At 43.9% G+C, this 22,514-nt stretch overlaps 1 protein-coding gene across 3 annotated transcripts in view; it reads left to right on the plus strand.

Moving 5' to 3' along the window:
* The window catches only part of KDM4B (lysine demethylase 4B), a 279,650-nt gene that overhangs the window by 204,634 nt on the left and 52,502 nt on the right, over window positions 1–22,514 (plus strand). For all 3 annotated transcript variants that reach the window (XM_056571899.1, XM_056571914.1, XM_056571906.1), the window contains 2 exons: window positions 11,147–11,311; window positions 15,419–15,538. In XM_056571899.1, the coding sequence (XP_056427874.1) occupies window positions 11,147–11,311; window positions 15,419–15,538 (285 nt within the window). The remainder of the gene's footprint in view (window positions 1–11,146; window positions 11,312–15,418; window positions 15,539–22,514) is intronic.

The following is a 22,514-nucleotide window of genomic DNA, read 5'->3' on the forward strand; positions in this document are numbered from 1 at the left end:
GAGCTATCAAGGCTGGCGGAAATGATAGGCCAAAAGGAGTCTCCAGTTCTGATAGAGACTAGATTATATAAATCCTTCCATACTGATGAATAGGTTTGTTGGATTTGCTTAATTCTTTTGTAGAAAGGCATTGGCTGTTTCTCTGGGTCAGGTAGTTGGGCTACAAGATTATTTACTTGTACTGAGGTAAATGGAACATATTTATAAATCGTTTCTGAAAGAGTTTTTTTTAGACCCTTTAATACCACCATATGTAAGTGGTATTGGCATAGTTTGCGGTGGACTGGATTCACCAAACCTATGCAGGAGATCTCTGGAATCATCAGGCTGTGTGGGCAAAAGTTCAGTTGGCGTGGATCTGGGTAATCCATGTTGTAGATTATCAGAATCATCCCAAAAGGTTAGGTTTCTTGAGCAAGTTGACAGCATCCGCCAGAGCTTGGACTGTTTCGTATGTTTTTGAGATAAGCCTGATTTCTTGCAATGTTGGTATTGGCTTGTGATGTTGAATACTGGACACTATTGCATTTGCACATATATTAGGAGGAAATTCAAAGAGTCCAGAACTGATGGGTGGAATGGCCAGGGAGGAAATTTTCTTCTCTCCGGCTAGATCAAGAATGTGGTCCATTGTGGACTGAAGCTGCCTTATGCAGGCATCATGTTGGGCAGAGGAATATCTGGGACCATCAACATGTATTATCATGTTGCAGGGCAGTGTCCCAGAACCTGTAATGGCCAGTTGGGAGGTTGAAATGGGCCCTTGTTGTAGTACCAACAGATCAGAGTCATGCTGTATACTATTCCCCCCTGCCTGCACTAAGGCAGCAGCAAGGCCATAATTATGCTGAATATATGAATTTGCAGGGATAACTATAGTTTGCACCTGCTGGGTTTCCATGGAACCCATGCCAATCCGGAGTAGGGTGTTATTCCAGATCTTTGTTCCGAGGGCCGGTTGAAAAGATTCAGAAACCATATCCGCTATATTGGTTTGGTACATGTTACTGTTAGGAGGCTCAAGAAATTGCACCACAGTAGGTGTGATTGTATCAACAAGTGAAAGTAGTATGTTTTCTAGGGACTGATGATGATCATCATCATCATCATCATTGGTAGGAGAGTTAAACTGTTCCTGGAGTTCATCTCTGTCTGGATGATTGTCTTCACTGGGTACAGAGGTCTGACTTCTTGGTGATGGACAGCAACTATCAGCAGAATGGAATACAGAGGGCTGATCCGGTGGTGTGTAGGTTTGACTTGGGGATAGGCCAGTGATCTCGTCATTACGTACAAAGTAACTCCCATCCTGAGTCACACCTGGAATGAGATCAAGTGTTTCAGCACTTGAGGAAGTTCCATCTGGAAACCTTCCAGCAACTGGCAAGTTCGGTTTGGGTGTACTGCTTGACGGCTCGTCACACAGGATAAGTAGATTTGTTGAACCAAAATGTCTGACAGCACAGGAAGTGGATTTTTCCACACTTCCTGGGCCTCCAATATGGCTACCAGTACAGGAAGTGGGGCAAGCCACTCTTCCGGGCACTCCAATATGGCTGCCAGTACAGGAAGTTACTTAAGTAACATGGCCACCACTATACTGAGGTTGAATAGAATAGGGTGGGTGCATTTTTTGGGGGGGCTTCCATTTTCCAGTATACGGAGGTGCTGTGGCAGGACATGGTGGAGCATTTACAGGCCAGGCTTGGTCACAGGAAACAGTCTTTACTGAGGCCAGGTTTTGCTGACCACAACGGCTGGGATAATCATCGTTATCGAGCAATAAAATGTCTCTATATAGTATACAGTTATATTCTCTTCCTCTTCTCTACATTCCATCCCTATCTCTTTTCCTTTTGTTATGGAACATGAGGTACGATACCAAGCTTGGACAGCAGCCAACAAATCATTAGCTTCTAGAATAGTTTTATATTTCTTCCCTTCACTGTGCATAATGTCATGTGACTCTAGCTCTCCCGGTACAGAAGCAGTCTGACTTTTAAACAAATACGGCAAGTGTTTATTTCTATCTCCAAAAGTCTATCAAATGCAAAAACTGAACAATTTCAAAGCTCTTTTAAAGTCTCAGGCAGAGAGAGGGTTGCAAATTACCCTATGATCAAAAACTCTGAGGATTGGCCAAACAATAGATACCAAACAGAAAAGGGGGTGTCAACATGACAACCACTGTTTGTATGATGCCACTATAATCTGCTACTCTTGTGCATTACTAATATCATTCATAAGCTACGGGAGCAGCTAAGCCTTGCTCCAATACTGTCTGAAGCTACTAGTAATGCGGTCCTCTAATCCAGAAAAAGTTACTGGCCGAGACAGATCTGAAGCTATCAGCTTGTCTGACATCCAGAAAAGTTATCGTGCCCAGGTACCCCAAAAGATGTGCTTAGAGAACTTAGAACTCACAAATCTACGTCACTTATCTTCCTCGGCCCAATCCATTAAATTAAAAATCAAAAAATTTTATTTTTTAAAGACTCAAAATCCCAAATGAATCTTTCTCACAGTTAAATTCTCCTGTTTACATTGACACTGCTGCCACCCACTCAGGACACAAACAGTTCCAGACTCAAGCCTTGGACAAGGGAAAGAGGATATGGGAGAAAATGGGAGCTGAACTGAATGAATCGACCTATGGAGAAAAGCAAACAAGATTTGTCTTCCCCAAGCCCTTTACCCAGGGGTGACTCAATGGGCTCATGAAGTCACCCACAGAGGGGAAAAAAAACACACATAGTCCACAGAGTGCCGATAGGAGAAAGGACAATACTGGCAAGTCTCTACTCCAGAGAATGATACTTACTAAATCGGGCATAAAAATGTTTAGGTAATGTCCCAGCAGCATGAGGAGACCATATAGCGGCTGAATGGAACAGCCTGGGGACAATGAGGATACAATAGGGCTTCACAATCCCGAAGCTTAAAGGAGATGTCCGGTGCGGACTATTCCTATTCCATCCTGCCCGGGCTGCAAAAAAAGAGAAAACAAACTTTCACTTACCTTCCTACCTTACCCCGCAGCCCGAATGACGCAGCCTGAATAACGCAGCCTGGAGCTGGCAGAAGCATGAGGAGACCATATAGTGGCTGAATGGCACAGCCTGGATTTGGTGGCAGCAAGAGGAGGCCATATAGTGGCTGAATGACACAGCGTGGAGGTGGCGGCAGTATGAGAAGACAATATAGTGGCTGAATGACACAGCGTGGAGGTGGCGGCAGCATGAGGAGACCATATAGTGGCTGAATTACACAGTGTGGAGTTTTTCAGCAGAATGAGGAGACCATATGGTGGCTGAATGACACAGCCTGGAGTTTGCGGGGGCATCAGGAGACCACATGGCGGTTTAGTGACACAGCCTGGAGGTGGCAGAAGCATGAGTAGACCATATAATGGCTGAATGGCACAGCCGGAGGTGGCAGCAGCATTAGGAGTCCTGAAAGTGACCCGGTGACAGAGTGGTGCGGTGGATGGCAATACCAGTACCCGGTGACGAAGCTGGATGAAAAAAGGTCTGATGCGGAGGAATGTTTGTAGCTGGGGAGCAGCGACTTAAATCTGTTTTGGATTCACTATCCATATTTGTGAAGTTTTGATGTGGCACCATGGTCAATCTACTCTGATGCATCAGGCATTGGTGAGTGAAAATCCTGGCTTATCCATGCCTGATTCATCTTTACAAAGGTCAGTCTCTCCACATTTTTCATGGACAGACGAGTTTTCCTTGGGGTAACTATGGCCCCCTCCGCACTAAACACCCGCTCTGTTTTCACACTACTGGCCAGGCAGGACAGCTTTTCCAGGGCAAACTCTGCTAGTTTGGCTGCCCAGAAGTCCAACTGATCTTCAAGGTGTGTTAGCATGGGCATGTCAAGGTATGCCACCACCTGCTGGTTCAGGTCCTGCTCCAGGTCTACCTTCTGCTGTTGAGTTGCTTCACTATGCAGGTGAAGAAAGCTACTAATCAGTGACTGTAGACTCGGGCTGCTGATGGAGCTGGTACTGCTCCTGCCAACCCACCCCTCCCCAGCAGCCATGGCAGTGGAAGGTGAGCGCAGAGGGGCTCCCCCCAAGTGAGTCAGACCGGTGAGAGGATGGACAATGGCGCCGATAGACATTGGCCAACTGACTACGTAGGATGAGTCTGTAGTAGGTCAGTTTGTGTTCCCTCTCAGTTGGTGTAAAAATAAGCCCACATTTTGTGCCGCAAGCGAGGGTCCAATAAGGTCTAAGCCAGAAGTCATCCAGCTGCCAAATGGTGACAATTGGGCAGTCACTACGCAAGCAACGGAGCATGCATTGTGCCTTTGTGCAAGTGGCTCGGAGGGACTCCCTGCCTCCATCTCCACTGCATACTGTCACGGTGTGTCTGGGTCCTCTGTCTCGCCTTCCTCATTACCCTCTTGGCTCCTCTAGCTGCTCCTGGTCCTCCTCTCCTGTCAGATGACTAGAAAAACTGCCCGTTTCGCGAAACCTAAACTGTGCTCCACTCTGCCCCTCCCCTTCCTCCTCCTCCAGTTCAGCACCCATAGGGCTCATGTGGCTGTGAAATGTTGTCACACAGTCTACTGTGCCCTGACCTGCCATCGTTTCCAACGTGTTGTAGGAAAAGAAGCAGTAGAATGACGTCGTTCATCCCATAATCCTGGCGCCTGACTAATAATGTGACTTCTTCAAAGGGCCTGAGCAAACGGCAGGTGTCACATATGAGCTGCCACTGGTTGACATTGAAGTTACACAGGGGAGTCCCCCTATCCACTTGAATCATCAAGAATTCGTTGATGGTTTTTCTCTGTTCATATAGTTGGTCCAACATATGGAGGGTGGAATTCCGTGTGGCAATGTCACAAATCAGACTGTTGGGGACTACCGTTCTGACGCTGCAGCTCAAGGAGGGTGTGTTTTGTGATGTATGAGTGGCTGAAGTGCATGCAAAGTTTCCTTCCCATTGTTAGGATGTCTGTCTTGCAAATGGGGGGGGGGGCACTTGGGACCGCTTCACAACCAGATTGAACACGTGTGCCATGCAGGGTGCATGGCTAAGCCTTCCTTGTCGCAGCGCAGACCAGATGTTCTTCCCGTTGTCAGTCACCATGGTTCCCATTTCCAATTTCCATGCTCAGATTTCTTTATGAATGACTTTTAGCAGTTCCTCCCCTGTGTGACTCAGTTCGCCAAGGCAAACCATGTGAAGAACAGCTTGACACAGTCGTGGCCTTTACACATAGGGGAGATTCATCAAAACCTGTGCAAAGGAAAAGTTGCCCAGTTGCCCATAGCAACCAATCAGATCGCTTCTTTCATTTTGTAGAGGCCTTGTTAAAAATGAAAGAAGCGATCTGATTGGTTGCTATGGCCAACTTTTCCTTTTGCACAAGTTTTGATCTCCCCCATGGTATGCTCATGGGGCACTGAGACTTGTCCGTGCAGTGGAGGCTGAGGACACGGTGGAGGTTGAGGAGGCGGAGTCGCACACGGTCACAGGACCAACAGCCTGAGAGCGTGGAGGATGAAGCGGTGTTACCTGTCTAAGTTTCAGTTGTGGCTGTGCAGGAACCACATTCACCCATGTATTGTCCCTGACCATAGTTACAGCTCTAGAATCGTCGCTGCCGTGCACTTTGGTACACACAGACAGGCTCAAGGACTGGCCCACCTTCTCTTCCACAAAATTGTGCAGGGCTGGTACTGCCTTCTTCGCAAAGAAATTATTATTTGGGACTCTCCACCTCGGCTCGGCACAAGCCATCGGTTCTTGAAAGATGCAGAGTCCACCACTTGAATAGGGAGGGACTGCAGCACAAACAACTTTGGCAGGAGCACATTCAGCTTCAGCGCCGTTGTATAAGTGGACGCATACTGTTGTCTCTTGGACATGGCTTCGCCGATGGATTGCTGATAGAATGACTGACTCAAAATAGGAGGAGCAGGAGCATCTACAGTGACAGAAGGAGGGTATGACACATAGCTCCCTTTGGCTGAGGTGGTGGAACCTTGGCTGGCTGAAACAGAGAGTGGCGTGTCACTGGGTGATGCAGCAGGCTGGACCACCACATCGGAGCCACGGTTCTCCCAGGCCACTTTATGGTGTCATAGCATATGTTGACGCAGGGCCGTGGTGCCAACATTGGGACCCTGGCCACGCCTCACCTTCTGCCAACACATCTTGCATGTGGCTATGTGAACTTCCTCCGGATGCTTGATGAAAAACTGTTACACCGCCGGGTAGCTGATTTTTCCACCAACAGTCCGCACTGACTGGCTGCTACTGCCGCCGTCTCCAGGAACCCCTTTTCCACTGTCTTCCTGGAAGGTCGACTGCCGCAAAGCAGGGTGGCTGATTTTACAACGGTTCTGACATAAATCCCAAAAATGAAATACCCACATGTGAACCCATTTTGGAAACTATACCCCTCACGGAACGTAACAAGGGGTATAGTGAGCCTTAACACCACACAGGTTTTTAATGAAAATTCTTCAAATTTGGATGGAAAAATTAAAAAATAATTTTTTTTTCACAAATTTAGTTTTTCATTTTCACAAGGGAACCTAGGAAAAAAAGCCCCCCAAAATTTGTAACCCCATTTCTTCTGAGTAAGAACATACCCCATATGTGGATGTAAAGTGCTCTGCAGGTGCACTACAATGCTCAGAATAGAAGGAGCGCCATTGGGCTTTTGAAGAGAAAATTTGTCCGGAATTGAAGGCCACGTGTGTTTACAAAGCCCCCATAGTGCCAGAACAATGGAACCCCCCACATGTGACCCTATTTTGGAGACTACACCCATCATGTAATGTAATAAGGGGTACAGTGAGCATTTACGCCCGCAGGTTTCTGACAGATTTTTGGAACAGTGGTCCGTGAAAATGAAAAATGTAATATTTCATTTGCACTGCCCACTGTTCCAAAGATCAAAGGCCGGTGGGGTGTAAATACTCACTGCCCCCCTAATTAAATTCTGTGAGGGGTGTAGTTTCCAAAATGGGGTCACATGTGGGGGGTCCACTGTTCTGGCACCATGGGGGGCTTTGTCAACGCATATGGTCCCTGACTTCCATTCGAAACAAATTTTCTTTCCAAAAGCTCAATGGCGCTCCCTCTCTGCAGCAGCAATGTGATGTCCACACATTGGGTATTTCCATACTTAGAAGGGATGGGGTTACAAATTTTGGGGGTCATTTTCTTCTATTACCCCTTATAAAAATGTAAAATTTGGGGAAAAACTGCATTTTAGTGAAATTATAATTTTTTTCCATTTACACATCCAACTTTAACAAGAAGTCGTGAAATGCCTGTTAAGGCTCACTGTACCCCTTGTTACGTTCCTTGAGGGGTGTAGTTTCCAAAATAGTATGCCATGTAGGTTTTTTTGCTGTTCTTGCACCATAGGGGCTTCTTAAATGCGACATGCCCCCAAAAAAATATTTCACCAAAATTTACTTTCCAAAAGCTAAATGTGACTAATTCTCTTCTGAGCATTGTAGTTCGCCCGCAGAGCATTTTACGTCATAACATGGGGTATTTCCATACTCAGAAGAGATGGGGGTAGAAATTTTGGGGGGCATTTTCTCCAATTACCCCTTGTAAAAATTAAAAATTTTGGGGGAAACTTGCATTTTGGTGAAAAAAAAAAAATCCTTTACACATCCAACATTAACAAAAAGTCGTCAAACACCTATGTGGTGTTAAGGTTCAATGTACCCCTTGTTACGTTCCTTGAGGGGTGTAGTTTCCAAAATAGTATGCCATGGGTTTTTTTTTTTTTTTTTTTTGCTGTTCTGGCATAGGGGGTTCCTAAATGTGACATGCCCCTCCCCCCCCAAAACCATTTCAGAAAAACTCACTTTCCAAAATCCCACTGTCGCTCCTTCTCTTCTGAGCCCACTAGTGCACCTGCGGAACACTTGACATGCGCATATTATGGGTTACACATTTTAGGAAGATTTCTCTCCTTCTATCCCTTGTAAAAATTCAAAAACTTGGTCTACAAGAACATGCCAGTGTAAAAAATGAAGATTTAGAATTTTCTACTTCAATTTGCTGCTATTCCTGTGAAACACCTAAAGGGTTAACAAACCTTTTTAATGTCACTTTGAATACTTTGGTGCAGTTTATATAATGGGGTCATTTATGGGGTCATTTATTTTCATTTGTTTCATAAAATTGTGGAATTTTTCACCAAGAAATGATGCAAGTATCGACACAATTTTACAACTAAGATAAGGTAGAATATGTCACAAAAAAACAATATCGGAATCAGAATGAAAGGTAAAAGCATCCCAGAGTTATTAATGCTTTAAAGTGACAGTGGTCAGATGTGCAAAAAATGGCCGGGTCTTACACTGAAAATTGGCTGGGTCCTTAAGGGGTTAATCTGTTTACAAAAGGCTCATATCACGGGGAAAAAGGTAATGGCTCTTAAAATAGCATGGATAGCGAGAGGTTACCTTGTATCCTATTCTAATTTTGCAAGGGGGGTCTTAGTCATAGTATACAAATCTCTTGGGCCATGCGCAATCATTTTGGGAGGTTCTTGGTTGACCGCACCAATGCTGCAGATCCTGGCTCCTCTTTGTTCTCTACTTGGCACCTGGCATTGGGCCTCATTCTTACCAAGATGAGTTACCATCCTTCCTAGATTATCTGACCCTCACTCTAGGCTGCAGCGCTAGATGTCCCCTTTACAGCTGAGGAAGTGGCGCAGGCCATCCGAGATCTACCTTCAGGGAAGACTCCTGGCCTGGATGGGTTAGTTGGAGACTGGTATAGGATGAATGAAGAGAAGCTAGTTCCTATTCTGTTGAAACTATTTACATAGCATCCGAGTCGGGCTCTCTCCCAGACTCTGTGAGGGAAGCCCTCATAGTTGTTGTTCTTAAACTTGGCAAGGGCCTGACATTACCTGATTTTTACAGGCCTATTTCCCTACTTTAATTTTGAAAGTAAAATTATGGCCCAGATCTTGGCTACTCGCCTTAACGGAGTTATCACCTATGTAATTTATCCTGACCAGAATGAGTTCATGCCGGGCAGGGCTACTGACATTAATGTTAAACGACTGAACATTGCTGCTGCATGGGAGGGTATCTCTACCGGGTTCGTGGTGAGCCTTGATGTATATGAGGCATTTGACTCCGTTGAGTGGCATTATCTCTGGGTAGTACTGAGAGCTTTAGGATTTGGTGCCCGGTTTTGATCCTGGGTCCACCTTTTGTACGACTGGGTCGCACCGCATTCGTAAAAATCTAGATGTCAGATCCCTTTCCCTTGGGTAGGGCGATGAGGCAAGGCTGCCCCTTGTCTCCTCTCCTTTTTGCGCCAGCAGTCATATTCATTACAGCATCTGAGGGTGTTAATGGCAGACATCAGCAGCCGGAACCTGCCTGCATGAAGAAAGCACTGCTCCAGTACTCATATCGTGTATAGGATGTAAATGTACTTCCTGGTGTGCTATATACCAGCACATCATGACGTACTTTTACGTCTGTTGTCCTTTAATGGGTAAAGTACCATAATAACTATTAATCGTGGCACTTAAGGGGTTTGTAATAAATGACAAGATTACTATTATCCATCATTAACTGAGAGTACACAACTGCCGATAGCAGCTGTCACTCACAGTCTATATGAAGCGAGCACTGCTTGTGATGTATATGTACATCCTGGTGCGTCAAAGGGGTACTCCACTGGCCAGCGCTCAGAATATTTAGTGCCGTCACGCCTCCTCCCATAGACTTGCATTGAGGTGGCGTGGCCGACCCCCCCGCAGCACGCACACAGTGTTTGGAACTAAATGTTCTGAACACTGGCCATTGGAGTACCCCTTTAAGTACCAGGGCACCAGGATATACATTTACCTCCAATGTCATTAACAAATTAAAAGTAAATGTCCTCAAGTTACATATACCGTATTTATCGGTGTATAACATGCACCCTCATTTTAACAGGAAAATCTGAGTAAAAAATAAATTTATGTAAAAGTAATGAGTTGGAAGCTCTGAACTACATGCCTCATCATCCCCCCCCCCCCACTTTGAATCCCCCTGCTCCTCAGTTTCATCCCCCCTCCCCCCCGGTGCCACATCATTCCTCCCTCTTTATCAGCCCCTGTGCCAGATTTAAATCCCCCCCTCCTCTGCTGTGTGCCTTATTATTTTCCCTTTGTGTCTCCTTTCCTCTGTGATTCCCTGTCTCATCACTTACCCCCTGCCTCATCATTCTTGCTCCTTATCCTCCCTGCTCTATCCCCTGCTCATTATTCCCCCCCTGCTCATCATCCCCCTTTTCATTATTCCCCCAACTCATCACCCCCCTTTTCATTATTTTGCCCTGCTCATCATCACCCCTTGCTTTTTATATTTTTTATATACCATTACCTGGCCGCGCTCCTGCAGGCTCAGATCAGGCGGGTCTTCCAGGCTGTGCGGCAAGTGAAGAATGATGACTGACGTCTCCTGCCGGCTCCTCTGCACGGTGTCAGGGATGTCACTCCTCATACCCTGCAGCCGCTGCTGGTTACAGTGGCCGCAGCGCCGGCTGCTTGTTTAAGTTCAGCAGCCCGGCCGCGGCCACTTTAGAACAGTCGCTAGCACGGCTGCAGGTAATGATGAGTGACGTCCCTGACGCTGTGCAGAGAAGCCGGCAGGAGACGTCTGTCATCATTCTTGCCGCACAGCCCGGAAGACCCTCCTGACCTGAGCCTGCAGGAACGCGGCCAGGTAACGGAATATAAAAAATGTAAAAAGCGGGGGGGGGGGGGGATGATGAGCAGGGGAGTGTTGGCCCGCAGCAGCAGCCGCTGGTCACTGATTTAAAGTGGCCAGGCTACTGATCTTTAACAAGCAGCCGATGCCGCAGCTGCTTTAAATCAGTGACCAGAACATTTATTGTCGTAGAACAAGCAGGGAGGGTTTTTGCCTCAATTTAAGTTTTAAAAGTGCATGTTTTATGCCGATAAATACGGTTATTCTACTAAATTTCAAATCCTTATTGCTAGATGAAACAATTACAACATTAAGTGTTATCCAATACCATGTCTTTTGAGTACAAAGAGCCTTTATTATGTCTGTGCAATTCTTAAGAATTTTGTAATATTACCATTGATTTATTATCATGCTTTTTCATTACAGAATACAGTCTCCAAGGAGGTGAATGTAGAACAAACTGTGATAGGTCGGAATCGGAATGGCTTGTACTATCGATGCCAGGTCATTGGATCTGCTACTCACACTTTCTATGAAGTCAACTTTGATGATGGCTCATACAGTGACAACGTGTATCCTGAAAGTATCCTGGTGAGCTTTACCTCCAAATGCGTAAAATTATTTGTGCAATTGTATATTGGCAAATATTTGGAAATCATTAGATAGGAGCATTACATTAGTAACATAGTAACATAGTTCATAAGGTTGAAAAAAAACACCAGAGTCCATCAAGTTCAACCTATAACCCAAATGAGTCCCTACTGAGTTGATCCAGAGGAAGGCAAAAAAAACTCATACTCGAGGTAAAAATCCTTCCCGGACTCCAAATATGGCATTCAGAATAGATCCCTGGATCAACCTTCTGTCCCTATAGATCTAGAATCCCTAACCTGTAATGTTATCATTCTCCAAAAATGCATCCAGACCCCTTTTAAATTATTTTACCGAGTTAACCATGACCACTTCCTCAGGCAGAGAATTCCACAGTCTCACTGCTCTTACAGTAAAGAATCCTTGTCTGTGCTGGTGTAGAAACCTTCTTTCCTCTAAACGTGGAGGATGTCCCCTATAGATACAGTCCGGGGTACAAATAGATCATGTGAGAGCTCTCTGTACGGTCCCCTGATATATTTATACATAGTTATTAGGTCTCCCCTAAGCTTTCTTTTTTATAAACTAAATAACCCTAAATCTGATAATCTTTCTGGGTAATGTAGTCCTCCCATTCCCTGTATTACCTTGGTTGCCCGTCTTTGAACCCTCTCCAGCTCCACTATATCTTTTTTTGTACACTTGTGTCCAGTACTGTACACAGTATCTATGTGTGGTCTGACTAGTGATTTGTACAGCGGTAGAATTATTTCTTTGTCGTGGGCATCTATGCCCCTATTGATGCACTCTGATTTTATTCGCCTTTGGCAGCAGCTGGCCGACACTGGTCACTTCAGCTAAATTTTCTATTAACGAATACTTCCAATACTTCAGTTGTCCCAAGTGTTCTCCCATGTAATACATAATCCCAGCCTGGATTTTTCTTCCCCATGTGCATAACCTTACATTTATCAGTGTTGAACCTCATCTGCCACCTCCCAGCGCAAACCTCCAACCTATCCAGATCGATTTGTAACAGTGCACTGTCATCTATAGTGTTTACCGCTTTACAGAGTTTAGTATATTCTGCAAAGATTGCCACTTTACTATTCAACCCCTCTAATAAGGTCATTAATAAATATATTAAATAGAACAGGACCCAAGACTGACCCCTGTGGTACCCTACTAGGAACAGTTACCCAATCAGAATAAGTACCATTAATAACCACCCTCTGTTTCATATTACAGAGCCAGTTACTTACCCACTTGCATACATTTTCTCCCAGTCCAAGCATTTTCATTTTATGCACCAACTTTTTATGTGGCACTGTATCAAATGCTTTGGAAAAATCCAGATATATGACATCCAATTTACATACAACGGAGGTTAAACTAACAGGCCTATAATTCCCGGGGTCACTTTTTGACCCCTTTTTAAATATTGGCACCACATTTGCCATGCTCCAGTCCTAGGGAACAATCCCTGTTACTATTGAGTCCCTGAATATTAAAATAAGGGGTTTGAGATTTATTTGTGCATATCTCTAGTATTATTTGCCACTTTAGTATTATTTGAAGTAACTCCATTTAATAAATAAAAAAGCAAAAGACCATTGCACAGTTGCATTGTTTAATTAACATATAGGGGAAGGTTTATTATTTAATAAGGGGTCAAAAGGTGACCCCGGGAATTATAGACCGGTTAGAAAACCCTCAAACAATTTACATACAACATAGGTTAAACTAAGAGATGCTATTTTGGAGAATCTTGATAAAAATAAATGTATGACTCCATATCAGCATGGCTTTATGAGGGATCGGTCCTGTCAAACTAACCTGATCAGCTTTTATGAGGAGGTGAGCTCCAGACTGGACCAGGGGGAATCATTGGATGTCGTATATCTGGATTTTTCCAAAGCATTTGATACGGTGCCACATGAAAGATTGGTACATAAAATGAGAATGCTTGGGCTGGGGGAGAATGTGTGTAAGTGGGTAAGTAACTGGCTCAGTGATAGGAAACAGAGGGTGGTTATTAATGGTACTTATTCTGATTGGGGGACTGTTACTAGTGGGGTACCACAGGGGTCAGTCTTGGGTCCTGTCTTATTTAATGTATTCATTATTGACCTTGTAGATGGGTTGAATAGTAAAGTAGCAATCTTTGCAGATGATACTAAACTCTGTAAAGCGGTAAACACTAGATGACAGTGCATTGTTACAAATGGATCTTGATAGGTTGAAGGTTTGGGCTGGGAAGTGGCAGATGGGGTTCAACACTGATAAATGTAAGGCAATGCACATGGGGAAGAAAAATCCGGACTGGGATTATGTATTTAATGGGAGAACACTTGGGACGACTGACATGGAAAAGGACTTGGGACCCTTAGTTAATAGTAATTTTAGCTATAGTGACCAGTGTTGGGCACCTGCTGCCAAGGCAAATAAAATCATGGGGTGCATCAATAGAGTCATAGATGCCCACGACAAGGAAATAATTCTACCGCTGTACAAATCACTAGTCAGACCACACATGGAATACTGTGTACAGTACCGGGCACCAATGTACAAGAAAGATATAGTAGAGCTGGAGAGGGTTCAAAGATGGGCAACCAGAGTAATACGGGGAATGGGAGGACTACAGTACCCAGAAAGATTTTCAGAATTAGGGTTATTTAGTTTAGAAAAAAGGCTTAGGGGAGACCTAATAACTATGTATAAATATTAGGGATCGACCGATTATCGGTATGGCCGATATTATCAGCCGATAATCACGATTTTGGGCATTATCGGTATCTGCAATTACCTTGCCGATAATGCCCCCGCACCGCCCCCACCACACCGCAAACACCCCCCCCAAACACCACCGCACCGCGACAGCCCTTCCGCACCGCGTCGCACCCCCCACCGTAGTGCTGGGCGGTATGCCGGTATGGATTTTTGCCCATACCGCTATACCGGTCGGGTCCCTCCCCCACCCTCCGAGTCAATAAAAAAAATTTAACTTACCCGTAATGGGGGTGGTCCGGGCCATCCATCCTTCCTGTAGTGTCCGGCGGCATTCCGGGTGGAGGGTGAACCGGTCCGGGCTGTCCTTCTCTGGGGGTCATCTTCTCCACTCCGGGCAGCCTCCGGCCTAGTACGCTGCATAGACGCCGCTACGCCGTGACGTCTGGTGCGTCACTGCGCAGCGGCGTCTATGCTGCGTTACTAGGCCGGAGCCTGCCCGGAGTGAAGAAGGTGACCCCGGAGAAGGACAGCCCGGACCGGTTCACCCTCCACCCGGAATGCCGCCGGATGGAGGGTGATGATCTGCAGCGGTGTCGCGGGGGGATAAATAGCCGATAACTTATACCGGAATATCGGTATAAGTTATCGGCTATCGGCCCTAACCTCCACCGATTATCGGTATCGGCCCTAAAAAAACGATATCGGTCGATCCCTAATAAATATATCAGGGGACAGTACAGAGATCTCTCCCATGATCTATTAATACCCAGGACTGTATCTATAACAAGGGAGCAGAGGAAAGAAGGTTTCTACACTAGCACAGACAGGGGTTCTTTACTGTAAGAGCAGTGAGACTGTGGTATTCTCTCCCGGAGGAGGTGGTCATGGTGAACTCTGTAAAAGAATTAAAAAGGGGTCTGGATGCATTTTTGGAGAATAATATCGCTGGTTATGTATAATAGATTTATAGGGAGAGAACATTGATCCCGGGATTTATTCTGACTGCCATATTTGGAGTCTGGAAGGAATTTTTACCTCTAGTATGAGGGTTTTTTGCCTTCCTCTGGATCAACTAAGTAGGGACTCATGAGGGTTATAGGTTGAACTTGATGGACTCTGGTCTTTTTTCAACCTTTAGAACTATGTTATTAAAACCTGTGTAGAGAAAAAGCTGTGCTGTTGTCTGTGGCAACCAGATTGCTTCTTTGAATTTTCAGAGGCCTTTAGAAAAAAATAATCTGCTTGCTATATGCAACTGTACCACTCTTCATCTGCACAGGGTTTGATAAATCTCCCCCATAGTTCCTAATACAAGTAATATTATAAAATACGCACACTCAATGCTAAGCTTTGTCATGTTTTTCTGTATCTTTTTAGAGCAGAGATTGTATGCAAAATGGACCACCGGCAGAGGGAGAAGTTGTGGATCTCAGGTGGATAGATGGAAATATTTACAAAGCTAAATTTATTTCATCTAAAGTCAGCCTTGTGTATCAGGTTAGTGGTTATTAAAGGGCTATTCCAGGATTTTTTTTTTATTTGACTATGCTACAGGGTTTATACAGTTAGTGTAGTTCATAATATAATGTCTGAACCTGTGTGTGATGGTGGTCTCGCAATTCTTATGTGATCTTTGCCACACTGTTTATTTCTATCAGCATACAAAATTACTGTTGTCTCAGGTTTTTGTCAGGTTGCAGTGCGGCTTGAGACATAACATCACTAGTCAGGTAATGACAGGGAGACTGTCTGTTTCAATGGGTCGAGCGACCACTGGGTGGGAGAAAGATTATTCTGTAGTGAATTTTAGTTTTGCAACAGCTGGAGGCACCCTGGTTAGAAAACACTGGTCTATTGATTACAGCAGAGCATGGAAGTGAGTACATCTGTGCTTCAGTGGGTGGGGTGGCTGATGTGTGGGAGGGAGAAAAATGCCCCTACACTTACAAACAAGGTATTATGGGATGTGTAGCTTGACAGAGGGATTCCCAACAGGAAATAGCCTTTTCACATAAAGATAGCCACGTCGTTATGGTGGGCTCACAACATAGCCCCAAGGCAATCACTGATCATTCCTAAGAATGTCCATTCCTGTCTGGCAGGTAAGTACTTAAATGGGTATTCCAGGCCAAAACTTTTTTTTATATATCATTGACTCCGGAAAGTTAAACAGATTTGTAAATTACTTCTATTAAAAAATCTCAATCCTTCCAATAGTTATTAGCTTCTGAAGTTGAGTTGTTGTATTCTGTCTAACTGCTCTCTGATGACTCACGTCCCCGGAGCTGTGCAGTTCCTATGGGGATATTCTCCCATCATGCACAGCTCCCGGGACGTGACATCATCATTGAGCAGTTAGACAGAAAACTTCAGAAGCTAATAACTATTGGAAGGATTAAGATTTTTTAATAGAAGTAATTTACAAATCTGTTAAACTTTCCGGAGCCAGTTGATATATATAAAAAAATGTTTTGCCTGGAATACCCCTTTAAATCAACATATGGGGGATAACCCCTACAGGACCCATGACGTACCGGTAAGTCATGAGTCCGCACCCATTCTATAACGTCATAGCGGATCAGGCCCAGCCGGGACCCGTGGTTAATCACGCGCAGCACTGATCGCGGTGCCGCGCGCTATTGACCCCTTAGACTCGTCGTTCAAAATTGAACGCCACGTCTAAACTGAAACTAAAACGTTGCCGGCTAGCTCAGGGGGCTGTTCGGGATCGCCACGGTGAAATCGCGGCACCCCGTACAGCTGTGACACAGCAGGAGGGTCCCTTACCTTGGCTCCTGGTGTCCGATCGCCGAATGACTGCTCAGTGCCTGACATCCAGGCATGAGCAGTCAAGCAGCAGTATCATCGATCAGTGGTTTCCTATGAGAAACCACTGATCAATGTAAAAGATCAGTGTGTGCAGTGTTATAGCCCCCTATGGGAGCTATAACACTGCAAAAAAAAGAAAGTTGAAAAAAAAGTGAATAAGGATCATTTAATCCCTTCTCTAATAAAAGTTTGAATCACCCCCCTTTTCCCATTTAAAAAAAAAAACAAAAAAAGGTGTAAATAAAAATAAACGTGGTATCGCCGTGTGCGGAAATGTCCGAATTATAAAAATACATCGTTAATTAAACTGCACGGACAATGGCGTACGCTCCAAAAAAAAATCCTTTTTGGTTGCTTTTTATATCATGAAAAAATTTATAAAAAGCGATCAATAAGTCCTATGAATACAAAAATGGTACCGCTAAAAACTTCAGGTCACGACTCAAGAAATGAGCCCTCATACCGCCCCATACGCGGGAAAAAAAAAAGTTATAGGAGTCAGAAGATGAATTTTAAACACACAAATTTTTCCTGCATGTAGTTATGATTTTTTCCAGAAGTACAACAAAATCAAACCTATATAAGTAGGATATCATTTTAATTGTATGGACCTACAGAATAAAGAGAGGGTGCAATTTTTACCGAAAAATGTACTGTGTAGAAACGGAAGTCCTCTGAGGTTTTTGCACTGCATTTTTTTTTTTGGCTTAAAAATGCCAGAAAAAACACCAGAAAAATTGCCACAGTTTTTCCCTGCGTTCTGGCGTTTTTTCTTGCGTTTTTACCTTTGTGTGGAATTTGCTTTTTGTGGCCCCTTTGGCGTTTTTTGTACAAAATTAGTTGGGTACCAAAAAAAAAAAATAAAAAAAAAAAGAGGATGCAGTAGGGATGTAAAAAAATGTATTTAACTAAATGTTTTTTGTTTTTAGTTTTTTATGAAATTTTAATAAACATTTTTTATAAAGTGTTTAACTTATTTTTATTTTTTTTTTATAAATTTTTTAGGTAGTACTACTACTCCCAGCATGGAACACACTGTTTCATGATGGGAGTAGTAGTACCTGTACTAATAGACATATCGCCCCGGTGGTCAGTCTGACACTCAAAGCGATAGTCCATAATATAGCCGAGATGCAGAGCAGCTTTATACAGCACTCAGAACTCTGCTCTGTACTTCGGCCGGTGATGTGAATAGAACATCACACATTCATATTTTCCGCCCAGAGTGGTGATTGGCCGGATTGTGGCAGCTAATCACGCTCTCTGCAGGAAATATGAATGAGTGATGTTCTATTCACATCACTGACCGGCCCGCAGTATAGTGCAGAGATGCGAGCGCTATATACAGCCGCTCCATCTCTGCTATAGACAGGACATCCGCTGTGATGTGTACTTAACTGCAAGTACTACTACTCCCAACATGGAGCACACGCTCTACTCCATGCTGGGAGCTGTAGTACCTGCATTAATAGACAGATCGCAGGGAGTGTAACTTCTGACATCTGCTGCGATCTGTCTATTAATGCAGGTACTACAGCTCCCAGCATGGAGCAGAGTGTGCTTCATGTTGGGAGTAGTACCGTGTTTCTTCGAAAAGAAGACCGGGTCTTATATTAATTTTAGTCACAAAAAACACACTAGGGCTTATTTTCAGGGTAGGGCTTATTTATTTACGGTACGGTATGTACATTGAACAACATGGCGGTTCCACGGTATTTACATCCCCCCCCAAAATTATCATCATGTGATGGGCGCAGCTCTGCCCCCCAATGTCCCTGCAAGCGCAGCTTCTCTCCCCCTGTCAAGTAGTTATCAGCCGCTGCGCTGTACTTTGTATTCCTGTGCCCGGGCTGCAAATATTAAAAAACAAACTTTAACTTGCCTTCATCCTCCCTTCCCCCGTTGCTAAGGAACCGGCCTCATGGTCCCTCCGCTGTTCTTGCTGCTTCCCGTCCGCAGCGATGTCCCGCCTCGGCCGATGATAGGCTGAGCCGACTGTCATGTATATGAAGCCAGACGGCTTCTTGCATCACAGTGGGCTCAGCCTATCATCGGCCGAGGTGGGACATTGCTGCGGACGGTGATAGGCTGAAGGCTCTATGGCATTCCCATCCCCAGGACCGCAGCGAGAACAGCGGAGGACAGTGAGGCCGGTTCCTTAGCCACGGGGGAAGAGAGGACGAAGGTAAGTTAAAGTTTGTTTTTTAATATTTGCAGCCCGGGCATTGTCTAGGTCAGTGGTCTTCAACCTGCGGACCTCCAGATGTTGCAAACATTTGCACCATCTGGAGGTCCGCAGGTTGGAAACCACTTGTCTAGGTCTTATTATCGGGGTAGGGCTTATATTGCAGCCCACCCCGATAATCCAGCTAGGCCTTATTTTAATACTTGTAGTTAAGAACAGATCACAGCGAGTATCACTCCTGACACCCGCCGTGATCATCCTGTATAATGTATAGATGCGGGCAGCCGCTCTTCTATGGTCCCCTGCACTGACTTATATATACACCTATTCATATTTTACACAGAGAGCTGTGATTGGCTGGAGCCATTCGGACAATCACAGCTCTCTGCGGGAAATATGAATAGGTGTATATATACGTCAGTGCAGGGGACCATAGAAGAGCGGCTGGCCGCATCTATAAATTGTACAGAAGGATCGCAACAGGCGATCTGTCAATTAGTACAGGTACTACTACTCCCATCATGGAACATTGTGTTCCATGCTTGGAGTAGTAGTACTACCTAAAAAATTTGAAAAAAAAAGGGAAAAACACACCCACACACACACACTACATTTTTATTATTGTCTGCTACATTTTTAGTGCTTTACCTGCCCACATAAATTGATCCCTGTTTAAAAATTTATAAAAATTTCGTAATAAAAAAGATACATTTCATTAAATACATTTTTTTCTATGGGAGGAAAACGCCACGATTCCTATGCAAAAAACGCCAAACTAGGTTTTGTCGGGCGTTTTGAAAAATCAGCCTTTAAGCCCACAATTGCTGAAAAATGCAAAAAAGGATTAAAAAAACGCCAAACTGAAAAATGCCAAGTGGATCTGGCATTTTGCAGTTTACTTTTGACTTGCAGCTAACATTTGGACGAGGGAAAATTGGCGTTTTTTGCAGCGTTTTTGCAAAAAAAAAAATCTGTGGAATTCAAATTCCAGCCTCACAAGGATTTTTTTCTTCCGTTTCGCTGTAGATTTTTGTGGAAAATGACTGATGTCATTACAAAGTCGAATTGGTGGTGCAAAAAATAAGCCATCATATGGACTTTTAGGTGCAAAATTGAAAGAATTATGATTTTTTAAAGGTAAGGAGGAAAAAAAAATGCAAAAACTAAAAAACCCTGGGTCCTTAACCCCTTCAGGACGGAGCCCATTTTGGCCTTAAGGACCGGAGCATTTTTTGCACATCTGACCACTGTCACTTTAACCCCTTAACCCCTTAAGGACTCAGGGTTTTTCCGTTTTTGCACTTTCGTTTTTTCCTCCTTACCTTTTAAAAATCATAACCCTTTCAATTTTCCACCTAAAAATCCATATTATGGCTTATTTTTTGCGTCGCCAATTCTACTTTGCAGTGACATTAGTCATTTTACCCAAAAATGCATGGCGAAACGGAAAAAAAAAATCATTGTGCGACAAAATCGAAAAAAAAATGCCATTTTGTAACTTTTGGGGGCTTTCGTTTCTACGCAGTGCATATTTCGGTAAAAATTACACCTTATCATTATTCTGTAGGTCCATACGGTTAAAATGATACCCTACTTATATAGGTTTGATTTTGTCGCACTTCTGGAAAAAATCATAACTACATGCAGGAAAATTTATACGTTTAAAAATGTCATCTTCTGACCCCTATAACTTTTTTATTTTTCCATGTATGGGGTGGTATGAGGACTCATTTTTTGCGCCGTGATCTGAAGTTTTTATCGGTATGATTTTTGTTTTGATCGGACTTTTTGATCACTTTTTATTCATTTTTTAATGATATAAAAAGTGACCAAAATACGCTTTTTTGGACTTTGGAATTTTTTTGCGCGTACGCCATTGACCGTACGGCTTAATTAATGATATATTTTTATAGTTCGGACATTTACGCACGCGGCGATACCACATATGTTTATTTTTTATTTTTTTTACACTGTTTTATTTTTTTTATGGGAAAAGGGGGGTGATTCAAACTTTTATTAGGGAAGGGGTTAAATGACCTTTATTAACACTTTTTTTTAACATTTTTTTTGCAGTGTTATAGGTCCCATAGGGACCTATAACACTGCACACACTGATCTCTAATGCTGATCACTGGCGTGCATTAACACGCCTGTGATCAGCATTATCGGCGCTTGACTGCTCCTGCCTGGATCTCAGGCACGGAGCAGTCATTCCTCGATCGGACACCGGGGAGGCAGGTAAGAGCCCTCCCGGTGTCCGATCAGCTGTTCGGGACGCCGCGATTTCACCGCGGCGGTCCCGAACAGCCCGACTGAGCAGCCGGGTCACTTTCACTTTCACTTTAGAAGCGGCGGTCAGCTTTGACCGCCGCTTCTAAAGGGTTAATACCGCACATCGCCGCGATCGGCGATGTGTGGTATTAGCCGCGGGTCCCGGCCGTTGATTAGCGCCGGGACCCACGCGATATGATGCGGGATCGCGGAGCGATCCCGCTTCATATCGCGGGAGCCGGCGCAGGACGTAAATATACGTCCTGCGTCGTTAAGGGGTTAAGGACCGGAGGTTTTTCCGTTTTTGCATTTTCGTTTTTTGCTCCTTGCCTTTAAAAAATCATAACTCTTTCAAATTTACACCTAAAAATCCATATGATGGCTTATTTTTTGCGCCACCAATTCTACTTTGTAATGACATCAGTCATTTTGCCCAAAAATCTATGGTGAAGCGGGAAAAAAAATCATTGTGCGACAAAATTGAAAAAAAAAACGCTGTTTTGTAACTTTTGGGGGCTTCCGTTTCTACGTAGTACATTTTTCGGTAAAAATGACACCTGATATGTATTCTGTAGGTCCATACGATTAAAATGATACCCTACTTATATAGGTTTGATTTTGTCGGACTTCTGGAAAAAATCATAACTACATGCAGGAAAATTAATACGTTTAAAATTGTCATCTTCTGACCCCTATAACTTTTTTATTTTTCCGTGTATGGGGCGGTATGAGCGCTCATTTTTTGCGCCGTGATCTGAAGTTTTTAACGGTACCATTTTTGCATTGATAGGACTTATTGATCACTTTTTATTCATTTTTAAATGATATAAAAAGTGACCAAAAATGCACTATTTTGGACTTTGGAATTTTTTTGTGCGCACGCCATTGACCGAGCGGTTTAATTAATTATATATTTTTATAATTCGGACATTTCCGCACGCGGTGAGACCACATATGTTTATTTTTATTTACACTGTGTTTTTTTTTTTTATTGGAAACTTTTTTATTCAAACTTTTAATAGGGGAGGAGTTAAATGATCTTTATTCACTTTTTTTTTTCACTTTTTTTTTGCAGTGTTATAGGTCCCATAGGGACCTATAACACTGCACACACTGATCTTCTATGCTGATCACTGGTTTCTCATAAGAAACCAGTGATCAACGATTCTGCCGGATGACTGCTCATGC

Source organism: Hyla sarda, chromosome 1 (assembly GCF_029499605.1).
Source record: "Hyla sarda isolate aHylSar1 chromosome 1, aHylSar1.hap1, whole genome shotgun sequence".
NCBI classification, from domain to species: domain Eukaryota; kingdom Metazoa; phylum Chordata; class Amphibia; order Anura; family Hylidae; genus Hyla; species Hyla sarda.